A 12,681-nucleotide genomic window follows, 5' to 3' on the forward strand; every position below is an offset into this window, starting at 1 on the left:
AAAATACCTCCATGCTATGGCACCATACCCTGGCAATCCAATGCTGTCAGCAATGAAGATTTATATGGCCCATGCAAAGTGCAAAAACTTTCTCAGGATACCAATGACAATATATTGCTACTCCATACTACTCCATACACCAGTGAACCTCAATACTATTTTAATATTTTCATTTTACTGGAAATTTTCTTGGGTAGAATAATTAATTCAAACCTGGATTAAAAGTTGCCTTTGACCAAAGATAATTTTATCCCCATCTGATGGAAATAAAATTGGCTTCAAGTTGAAATTCAGTAAAAAGAATTAATGAAATTGTTTCCCTCATTGCAATTTTATACCCTTTTCCTCTGCGGACCTTTCAGTTACATCCTTGACTCCATCTGAACATATATCAGCATTTAAGAGTGATCATGCTAAATAGCACATAATACCAGTATGTCCTTGAAGTATCAAACCAAATTCCAAGTACCCTTAGGTTCTGCAATCCTGTCTCTTCCTTTAATTTGTGATATACAGATTTAAACTTCTTGTTTTGTTTTTAAGCTTCTCTTTTTCATTATCTCTAGCTTTTATACCTCAAGGGGCAGAATTGTTCTGTTTGTTCTGGCTAAGGTTCCTTCCAGCATTTTAATTCTTTTTGTTTGAGTGAGGTTTTTGGTAGATTTTGTTTGGTTGGTTTGTGGTGTTTTTTTTGGTTTTTTTTCAGAACTTGCCTAAGTTGGTGGGCTGATAAGACAGAGCATAATCTGTCTACAATGATCAGCATTTCTGTATTACTTGTGTTTAGTCATCTTTGAATGACAGTTACTAAAACTGTCTTCAGAAGCAATGTAGCAATGTTCAAGATATTAGCTCTATAATTAAATAAAACTAAAATTTCAAAAAGGCTGTTACTTTTAGATAATTTTAATATCCAATATAACGATATAATAACTTATTTTGATGTTGTGATATAAGTCTTACTTTGGTGAATAAAATGAACACAATAGCTAGAAGGGAAACATGGTTTTTTTATATTCAATTGTAATTTATTAAATGCAAAAAATTTAGAAAAGCTATTTCAGCAATATGGCCTTTTGCTTCCTTATCTTGTTTCAAAAACAAATATTGAAACAAGAAACGTGGGAATAGTGTTTTGCAGATAGTATCTAAGAAATATCACTACATTATCTTTAAGGTCCCTCCCAACCCAAGCCATTTGATAAAAACAGCTGTTACACACTTTTTTGTTTCCAGGAACTTACAGTATGGAGGTGATAAGCAGCCTTGAGAATACATGAGGACAGCAAAAAATTACTGCAAAATTCTAAAATTATCTAATAATATGCATTTCTAGTATTAACTTCCCATATCTAAAATAAGTAATGTTGATTATAATATCAGAAATGTGAGATAGATTTCCTGATGACCCTGCCTAGATCAAAATATTTTGTCCCGTAAGCAAAAGATACAATCATGTACTTAAATTACAGTGAACTTCCTGAAGCAGATTCTCAGAGAGACTGTTGGCTCACCATGCCATGGTTCATCCAGCTGGTGAAAACCTTACTTGCAGGGAGACATTTTCACTTACTCTGCAATGACACAACTGGGTCTATGCTAATAGTAAAGAGTGAACTAGAGAGATCTCCTCAAGGCTCCTGAGAATTCTGCCCTGTGGCAGTTCCCATTTAATTCAACATACTCAAACCATAGAGAATTTTTAAGAAAAAAGACAGATGATCTCTTGGGATAATCAGGTCTGGGCTAAATTTATACTTTATAGAGGAAGTTTGATATGTTCTCTGTGGGAAGGAAAGATGGGCTTTCATGGATCAAAATTTCATGAGTTAATTTTTAAGAGCATATCATGAAGAACAAAACAATGGATTGCAAATGATGCTTTCCATCTGACCTCTTTCTCTCTCCCTCTCTCTCAATCACTGTTTAGTACTAGAAGATATGAATTCATGAGAGCCAGCACTAATGAAAAATGCACTAGAACTTAACTGCATTTCAGAGCTTCTGGTGTCAAGGGAGCACATAATGTCTCTGTCTGTCACAATGTAAATTATGTTGCTTCACATGATTCAGTTTGAAGATTCAGAAAATGGCATGGCCAAAAAAATAGCATATTTGCCAAACTTGATCTTTAATAAAGTATTTCTGATCATAGTCAAATGTTGATCCCCAATTACACCACTATCATGCTGCAATAAATTGCAGCCAGCTTGTTATAAATGATAGGGGACACTAACAAAGATCATTTTCTGAAGACCCTTTCAGCCTCAGGAATATTAGAAAGCACTAGTTTGGTTTTTTTTATTTTCCCTAGGGTTTTTCTGTGGACATAATAATTCTTTAAAATCTAAATATAAGAAGTCTTTCGTCTTTATAACTGGAATGTTTTTAGTATCTCCATTATGGTGCAAAAATACCATGCGACAATTTCTAATGACATAATGAAGATTGGTGTGTGCAACTCATATTCAAGACACAGCCTGCTTTATTGGTAACTTACTCAGTAAAAATTTCCCTATAATAAATTTGTGATGGAAGTCACAACATTTCCTGCCAGGCTCTCTCAGCAGTTAGGCAAACACAGCTATAGATCCATTTGCACCCATGTGTTGGTTTTCAGCTTGTCAGAATTCAGATCAAGCAGCTAAATGTTCATCCTGAGAAAAGCAGGGTTAACACTGTGAACAAAGCACTAAGTGGGTGCCATGACCCCTGTGGTATCATGCAAGTCTGCAAAATCCCCTCACTGTAAGGCAAGAGCCTCATCACAGGAGTAGTCGACAATAACAGAAGGAGAGGATTTTCTTGTCTTTGAAAGTTTTGTGTGGTTTCTCCTTTTTGCAGTGAAAGGATTTAGCATAATTCAGTGTCTCAAAGATACTTAGCTACTGTTTAGCTGGGTGCTGCTGATTAATGTTTAGGTAGCTGAGAGAAATAATGAGCTTGGGAATGAACATGAAGAGCTGCTGCCACACCCCCAAGGAGAGGGGGAGGATGCAAGGGCAGCACTACCACACCTTGCAGGAGCTCAGGGGGAGGCTCTTAGTCACCACTACACCACAAACACAGCTCACTAAGGAAGACCCCTTTCACTGCTGCTTGCAAGACATTGCTCTGTACTCTGGAAGTGTTTGCATGATGTACAGAAACTTGCCCATATACAACCTCATATAGAAGAGCAGACACCCAGACACATACCTGCATGTAAACATCCATTAGCAGATTAGCAGAGTTTGACCAAACTACCCCCACTCTCAATGACTGTACTTCTAGGTCAGCTCTGTGTGCAGATTTAAAGGACAGTTCAGACATTTCAAAATATGTGAAATAGGAAGTCAGCTTTCTCATTCTAAAATTATTCTTAACTCTTAAAGTTATTTAAGGTTGAAAACAGTAGGAGAAGGGAATGGAAGCCAGTGGTATTGACTGTAGGTATTCTGTGTGTGCTGCTGAAAACTGTTTCAATTTGCCTCAGTTATGATTTTTCAGCTATAGTACTAAGGCTACAACTTTGAATACAAAGCAAAGGGCACAATCCATTCTGAAATTGCTACTACAGCTGGATATACAATTTTTCTAAAGAACTGCATGAGGTACATTTCCTAACAGCCCCACAATTTTCAAAAGAACATTTTAAAAAGCTTATCAAAATATGTTACATAAAAAATAAGATGAAGTTCAACAGAGACAGTGACATCAACTGTTATCTGTTTTGCTGTTGCTTCTGCAACCTTATTTATGCACATCGATATTTTTTCATGACAGATATGGGATATTGGACTCTGTAATCTGAAGTCTGCCATATTAGTTATCTTGCAAGACATTCATTGAATAAAAGAGGTGGGAGAACATTAGGAGATATATTTGTACCTAACCTTGAGATAAAACTTAATTATCTATCTCCTCATCACCAATCTCTGGCCCAGCTAGCAGCTTATTTATTTTTTTATTTTAAATGTTTAGAATGCAATTGTGCTCATTAGTTATCTTATTTAAAATGAAAGCAATCTGATTTTTTTTCTGTCACTCTAGAAAGAAATTATTTTAACAGACTATCTTTCAGAAGTATTTTCTGCTGGTCTGTATTTCTGTCTGATCTGTATGGGCAGAGAGCATCACATGAAAAATGCATGCACATAGCAGGCACAAAACCTAACACTACGTGTGCCTCAGCTTGGGCTGATAAGAAGTTCTGTACATTGCAGTAATAGCTGAATCTTGCATGCCCCTTTGCCTTTGCTGGCAAAATCTGCCTTCAAATGAGTCAGAAGCTAAACTCTGCCAGGTTTAACAAATGTCCACAGAGGATGAACAGATAGAATTATTTATTTCTATTAAGAATACCACAGAGTATATTTTACAGGAAGTAATTTCATTATCTGTTGAAGTGCTAAGGTTCAGAATTTCAATACACAAAACTCAATGATGCATTAATTTGATCCACCTCATTAGCATCCAGGCACATTTAGAGAAAAATGCCAGAATTGTTACAGTTGGTTCCAGTCATCAAAGTGATGGGCCCTCAGGGGTTTAACTCTGTAATTAACAGATAATATATATTTCACGAATAATCTATATAATAAAATATATATACTGTATGATGTACAGTGTACATAATGTATCTCATAATACATGATTAACATATAAAAAGAGGCAATATTTAAAATCATATTGCCATGAAGTCAAATTAGACTGCAAAAACGTTCCAAATTTGATCACTCTATCTAGAAGAGAGAAAACTTATAAAGAGCCACAGCTTTACATAATAGAGTACTTATTGCTACAGCTCAAAGAAAAGTAGGAGAAAAAGATCAAGGGCACCTCATTTGTCTTGCTTCTGCAAATGAATATGCAAACAGCAGGCAGAGAAACTGCAGCAACTCTTACAAGCCTACATCCTTTTCTACTAACAGGTAAGGTCCCCTTTCAGATATTCTCTTCTATTTATTTTTGCTATTTCAGCTACTTTTTAGAATGGACCAAGCTTGGTGAAACAAATGTGGTGAGGCAATTTTTATGATTTCCTGGAAAATTCCACATGATAGATTTGTATACTGATTTTTGGCATTAGATCCTACTTACTGACTCACAAAAGGTACCTCTATGTCTCCTACAGCAGTGCATATATAAGGAATACAAAACCACTCACATATGAACTGGAAACACCTTCTATCAAATACAACCTTTACCAAAGAAGACTGAAGGACAACAGCTGAGCACAGAGTTCTGGCCAAACACATTCACATATTTGTATTGTATACTTCTCTAAGTCTATAGAGAAGGACCACTGAAAAAGTACCTCATGTTTAAAAGTGTCTCATAGACTGTATCATCGGCTTCCTATCACTGACAGTCCTGACATATAAAAAAGGCTAACTCCATCTCCATTTGAATAAACTTTATACTATTTAGCTATCTACTGATGTCAAATGGAGACAACACCTTCTCACCCAAACTCAGGCTTTTCCCTTAAGTACCTGAGGAACAATATGTATAAAGGCTGGCATTGGCTTATAGTCACAAGAACACTGACTAGTTAAAACATTTCTTATAAATTACTGCCTTGAAATGTAAGCATCCTTAATGGATTTTATGGAAATATTATGACAAAGAATAATTCAGACTTTAATTTTATCAAAATCAGGAAAGGTAAAATGCCCCCAAAAATGATCATTATCATTCTGAAAGAACAAACAACTACTAATTATGAGTTTAGCATTTTCTTGCTTAAAGTGATTCTTAATTTTACATATACTATGCCTGTTTTCTACATGAAGTGAAACTGATCCTTACTCTTTTGAATCTAGTGCTTACCATTGTGAAATTGTATTAGACATTTCAGTGCCTGTGTCTCTAAGATACATAGTGCCCTGTGGGAGAAAAATAGCTTAGAATAATTTTACTTAGCTATTAAACAATTATACCCATGTTCTCTTACAGCTAGAAGGTGGTTTATCATTTCTATTGCTAAACTTAAAATAGCTACTATTTATTTTCACTGTCTGGGAACTTCAACATGACTGGTACAGCAAAGATTCTAATTAGAGTCATCTTTCCTGTAACCTGACTGTCTATTGTTTTCCAACTCAAACAAGATTTGAATTTGAAGAACATACACTATGCTGGGTCTACGTAACTTGTAACAATTTTCTACCTTAATAGTCACACTGCAGCATTTGAAAATTGGCAATTATTCATTTTGCCATGAGCTGGTAAGTGAAGGAGTGAAACTCTCATCTCTGAAGAATGGTGTAGTAAATCATGGATGAGCAAAGTCAGGCACTCTCAAGGAAAGACTACTCTCTTGCTTACACTTAACAAAGCTAAAGATCCAATATGGCACTCCTTCTCATCACAATACACATTTTATGTTAACTTTAATCAATTTCATCTCTAGAAATAAAGTGTTTTAAAAAGAAGAAAACTAGCTAGTTTTCTAACTAAAATCATGTTAGTAAAAATCTGACGCTGAAGAATCAGACAGAAAAACTCAATTCATCTTCTCACAAACTTTTAACAAGCGGCGACACCATCACACAGTCATCTATAAATGCTACTTGCTAAAAGTTTTGTGCTTAAAATAAAATAATCTACATCTGTTTAAAAGAATACATTGTGGATTTTTCACAGGAAATACATAAAAAGTAGAATTTGTATTACCTGACCCCCACTATAAAACTGAGGTCTTTAGGCTGAATTGACCATTCAGACTTGTCCATGATCTGTGGGAAATGAGAGGCACCTCCATAAGACAATTCATGCTGTCCTCACACAAACATTCAAGACGGACAGGAGGAATTGTTCTCTGGAAGTTCCTTTTCCGCCTCCCTCCAAAATCCAAGTAGGGACAATATATAACTTTGGCTAATAAGTAATTTTTTGACAGCTAAGCTTTAAAAAGATGAAATAATCTTCTCATGCCTTTGGCTTGAAATCCTGGTTTTGTGGTGAGGTTTTGCTAGGGTTTAATTTTTTTTTTTTTCTTGTGCAGACTGACTATTTTGGCTTGCAGTTTCAGTATCTCAGAGGCATCTGGCAAGAACTCCCACTGTCTTACACCTGCAATGCCATCAGAGACATGTTTGAGTCTGCTCCAGCGGGAGCTGATAGGGAGTGCAGACTCCCAGTCGCTCCTGTAACAGAATTACATCTCTGATGGGCAATGAGGACGGCTGCCATCAGGCTATCAGGCTTTCAATACAAGCGTGGGCAAGAAGTAGAGCAGAAGAGATAAAGGTAAAGGGTCATTACAACACAGTTTCTGGCGATTAAATAAGGCTCGGAATCAAGCCGGGATTTGTTTTCCTCCATAATAAATCAACGGAAACATTTCAATTCTTCCTGTTCAGATAAAGGTATCTGAACTGAGCCAATACCAATTCTACATATTTCCATCTTCTGAGTAAACTATCAGCACACAATAAATTCTCAGATTTTTGTACGCGCCCAGGTGGCTCAATTCTTTATGGATGCTATTTATAGTCTATAAAAAGTAAAAAGTATAGAAAATAAGAATGAGAGTTTGCTTATAATTGATATATTCTAGGAAGAAATTAAAAAAGAATGTAACTAATATTCCATACCTGAGTAGAGGTTGCTTTGGATAAGAAGGTTGGTCACTGTTTTGGCAAGGCTGAGGTTTTCTTGTGACTTGCTTATAAATATTCCTGGCAGTTACTCCAATCCATAGCATAGTAGAGAGTGTAGAATAATGCAGTACAATGCCAACCTAAAAAAAGAGTGGACAATTCAACAACTCAGTAAATGGATCAGTAAAACAAGAGTTTTACAAGAATCTTATTTCATAAGGGCACAGGCGAAAAAAAAAAATTAATTGAATTTATAAATGCATCTAACATTTGCACTTAAAACCAGTTATTTAATCCACCATAGATAGCATTATCTGCAATACCAGAAGCAATGTTAAGAATTAGAGACATAAAAACATTTGTTTTCTAAGAACCTGTTTAATGAAAACATTTTACACCTGGATTTAAAGTGATGTGACTTATTTTGTATTGCACTCTTTAGCCTATCATGAGAATTCAATTTAAAATTTAATGAGAGGCCAGCATTTTTGCTTGCTATTATGCTATTTCCTTTAACTTTTCAGGAATAGCCTGCTGTAGTTCCCTTTCTGCTATACACAGGCAAGGTTGACTTCTGGAAATGGCATCAGTACTATTTGCACTGATAACTCCAGATTATTTTCAGACATATTTTAAGAAAATTATAAACTTGTCTACAGAATTTAAAAAGAGAATGACAACTCTTGGCATTCCCCCTTAAAAAGAATTATAATCTCTAATAATGTTATTATCACTTTGTCCCCAAGAAACTGGTGTTTATCATTGAAAGGAAAACAAAGTACAAGCACCTCTAAAATGCTAACATCTTTGTTATGTTAGTAATTGTTATTCATTACTATGGAAGCAGTAATTGGAATTTTATCCAATCTCCAGTGCTTTATTACATCAGCTAAGTCTGCATCTGGTTATATAAAATGAGGTTACCTTTGAAGCAATAACCTGACATTTTGCAGTGACAAGTAAAATATTGCTATAATTGGAAAGAACATAAAAGTTTAAGGAATACAGAGAATTGCTGAATAAAGCTAACACAAATCTATTATAATGATTTATTTGAACCAGTGTTCATTTTTGCTCCACTTAAAACAAAATAATTGATGGGCAAAGAAAAAAAATTCTATGTATTTTGTTTCTATTTAGTATTGTATCTCAAAACTTGAAGTTAGCAGCAAATATCATCAACAGAAAACCCTTTGTAGTTTTCTCTGGGACTTGTTTGTCACATTAGACAAGGGAGGATAAAGCCTTCATCACTGCTACTGTTTGAGGTAAAAGAAGCAGAAATAAGAGAATGAGACAATTGTGTATTATGAACTGGCAGACACTGAACAGAATCATGAGCAGGGAGGGGAGGCAGGGGGATGGGAAAGGGGGAAGAAGAAGGAGGCAGAAATAATGAGAAAGAACTGGAAAAAAATCTAGATATTTAGCTCCTAACTTCTTTCTCATTTCAGCATAGCCCTGCTGCTATATATTCTGTTTTTCACACAGGTACATGCAATAATAGGAACAGTTAAAATGAATTCCAGGTAAAAAGGCACCTACATGTGAAATTCTGAAAATGTATATGACCATATAGATAGAAATCATCAACCACCTAAATGAATGTAAGACCCAAAAATAGTACAACAAAACAATTTTATTGAACTTTCAAGCAGGCAACTGAAATGACTGAAAACATCACAGCCATGCCACACCTGCATCACATTGCTGTTCTTCACAGTGTGCTCATGTTTCAGCAACTGAGTTACATCTGATATATGGAGAAACTGAACAAACATGGAGGAGGCAAAAATGTTATCATCCTCTGTACTAACTCTTTCATGATCTGCATGTCTCTGTCAAAAAAAGCCCCAAACAAAACAAAACAAAAAACCCAAGTCCCCAACCATTTGCATTTCTTGCTTGAAGGAAACAAGGACTTATCCTGAAGATACAGGACCTCCTTATGACAGATTTGACATGACACAGCAGAAGTGTGGGATTTGGAAGGGTGCACTGAGCTGTTAGAGCAAATTCTAGAATTTTTGCTGATGTTCACTAATAAATAGTAAAGAAATGCTTGTCACACTTTCCATTGAAAGTTCAGTGTTTCAAAGTGCTGGGTTTTGTCTCCCCACCGACATCAGTTATGTCACAGAGATGCATCGTCCTCACTGTTGTGCTTGAGGACTGTGACTGCAAGTTCTTTTGTCCCCTCCAGTGGGATCACCTCTTGCTAACTCTCAGGCTAGGAAGACACCTGGGCCCTACATTGGAAATGCATGATAGCAGCTCATAACACAGGAGGGAAGAATGAGGCTCAACAGAAACACCAACGTGGCTTTGTTCAGTACTTTTTGTTTTTACTCTCTTAGCAAATGCAAACTTGAGGTTATGCATGAAAGGTCCAGGGTACAAATTTAGCTGTGTGTATCTTATTACTGGATTTCTACCTCTGTAAAGCTTCAGAGGCCAAAAACTATATACAAATTAAATATCAAAGTGATAACTTAAAACTATTTTCACTATTAGCAGAACTTTTGTATTTCACATAAAATTGCATGGAAAGGGTTGAATTTTCCACACAAAATAAAGGCTTATGATTGGAAATATTGAAGTGATGACCCCTATTTTTAAGAAGGTTTTCTGTACCATTTGACAGGCCAAATGGTACAGAAAAAACTGCCAGAATATAAGCATTGATAAGAGCACTGTATCTAAAGCTCTTTAATAACCACAGCTATATGGTAAAAATTTTCTTGTTTTCTTGGATTCATTTTTAACACGTCCTGTGTTCTCAGAACTCTTATCTTTGGGAATAAGCACTAGCCTTTTGAATAGAAGATTATACTTTTCTTCAGCAAGAAGATGCTGTCTGTTTGTGCTCCTTCAATAAATTTCAGTACCCTAGAGATAAGTTAAGTTCCATATGATGCAGTTACCATGGTAATGACCAGAATACACATTTATGCAAAGCATTTTGGCACAAAAATGTCTCTTGATCAGCTTTAAGTTGCACACAATTTTCTTTATTTTCCCCCAAATTTTAATTTAATTCTTTTTTTTCTAGTTGTAATCATATTTCAGATAAGATTGTACTTCTTAATTCAGTTTTATTTAAAGAAGAACACAGATATGCACAAACATTCTGATTAAACTTTTAATCCTGCAACAAAAATTATTCTTTTCTGTAAGATGAAGGGGCTCAGGAATTTCTCTGCAGTCTGTAACACCAATGGATGTGAATATTTCATGATCTTTAAACATTTAGCATTAGCAAAACCCCATGCTCCCTCTTCACAGGTAGAAAATTTAGAGCAAAAAGTTCAGCTTTCTGAGCTGAACTTGTAGACTGCTGGCTAGTATGGAATGAGCTTTGCCTTTCTTGCTGAAGATCTACTGCCTAACAGAAATGAACTCACAAGCAGCTTCACATATGACATTCATCAGGGAGAAGGAGATCTGAGCCTTGCCAAAGCTTACATGGAAGCTTTTATTTTATAAACCATATAGAGGTTCTTGGAGATGTGATTGGAGTGATCATGGAATAAAAAAATAAGATTCTGCCTCTCTCCATAACTTTTCTGCCTCCTGAATCTCGTGTTCAGTCCATTCTTCATGCTTCAACATGTTTAACTGATGATTTCATCCCCTAGCATCCATAAACTCATGGCTATCATCCTTTCCTCTAAAGTAGAAGCCACGAAACAGAAATCTTTGAGAGTACAGAATTGATGCCTCCCACACATGGGGAGTGATCCAGTAAGTTGTGTCTCCTTCTCTTTACATGAAAGGAGTGAGCTTCCTCCTGCCTTCTGAAGCAAACTAATCTGCGGCTGGGAGATGGAAGGATGGAAGGGCTCACTGGCTGGCTCAAGCACCTTTCTGCTACTGTACTGCCTCTGATTTATCCCTGCTGCTCCTAAGACAACCTCTGCCTTGCTTCAAAGATTTTGCCAGTAAACTCAAGAGTCTGGATTCTACAACAGCCAACATTCAGTGACACCCAGAATGAGATTCAAGAGAAATCTAGAGAGTTTGTAAATTCATTCACTCGGGAAATGTGAGGAGATGCAATCAACAGATTGCATTCCAGACCAGCATTCTAACATCAGGAATTTTGTAAATCATAAAGACTGTAGAGCACACATGCAAGTGAAAGGTCTAGACAAAATCCTCTCTGAAACAGATATGTAGGTTTAAAGGGAATTTTAGATTTTTAGATTCCACATAAAAATATATGTCTGACCATTTCTGAAAAGATTTTTTTGTGTGACTCTTTCACCTTGAAGGGGATTTGAAGGTTCTTCCAGCTGTCACAGAAAATCACAGCATTAATTCCTGATGTTTAAAACTAACCTGGTAACTACACATTTATAGACAGAGGGTGATCCAAATAAAGCTAATTTAGAACCACCCTTTTAGGTTAAATTTGAAGGATAAAAGTTAACTTAGTCTATTGTTTCACATTCTTAAGTATGCTGCAGTGATTTTTTTGTGGAAGTTTTAGGGATAATTACAATAGGAAAGGGAGTGGTTGACTGGCTTTTATGCAACATTTCAGTGATTAGGACAAAAAATACTTGCAGTTGGAATCTTTCTCTATGCACTCGGGAAATAAAAAGTGAAAATTGCATTGCTGCAGGTTGAAGTTGTGCTTTGAATTTTAGCAGAATGAAGGATACCTCTGGAATGGCAACTGATGGTGTTACACCTGTGGTATAACTAATATTTTAGTGCTGCTTGAAGCAGTAACATTTTCACAAATATATTTTAAGCCCCGGTATCAGAGCTTTGGCGTGTTGGATAATAAATCACAGACTAATTGTCTCAGGGTTATCACAGGACACAGGCATTGGCACTCAGAATTTTGAAAACCTTGCTGTCAGAAAGCAAAAAAAGATCTGTGGCTGGGTATGATGTGCTCAAAGTGAACAGTTTTCAGCCTCTGTTAGGAGCTATTGGAGCCTTGTCTTAGATTGCTTGGACCATTTCCTCCATTAGCTCTGTCTAATTACATCAGACAATTTCTACCAGGAAATAGAGGACAGTCTTTGTCACTTGTATCTTTCCTATACTGTAACTACTGATGATATTAGTAGGTAAATAA

At 35.9% G+C, this 12,681-nt stretch overlaps 1 protein-coding gene across 1 annotated transcript in view; it reads right to left on the reverse strand.

The window, feature by feature from the left end:
* LOC136559317 (adhesion G protein-coupled receptor A3-like) overlaps positions 1–12,681 on the reverse strand; it is a 252,001-nt gene that overhangs the window by 24,815 nt on the left and 214,505 nt on the right. Inside the window, exon 17 of the mRNA XM_066554455.1 lies at positions 7,584–7,729. Within this exon, the coding sequence (XP_066410552.1) occupies positions 7,584–7,729 (146 nt within the window). The remainder of the gene's footprint in view (positions 1–7,583; positions 7,730–12,681) is intronic.

This window comes from Molothrus aeneus, chromosome 8 (genome assembly GCF_037042795.1).
Source record: "Molothrus aeneus isolate 106 chromosome 8, BPBGC_Maene_1.0, whole genome shotgun sequence".
In the NCBI taxonomy this organism is placed as follows: Eukaryota; Metazoa; Chordata; class Aves; order Passeriformes; family Icteridae; genus Molothrus; species Molothrus aeneus.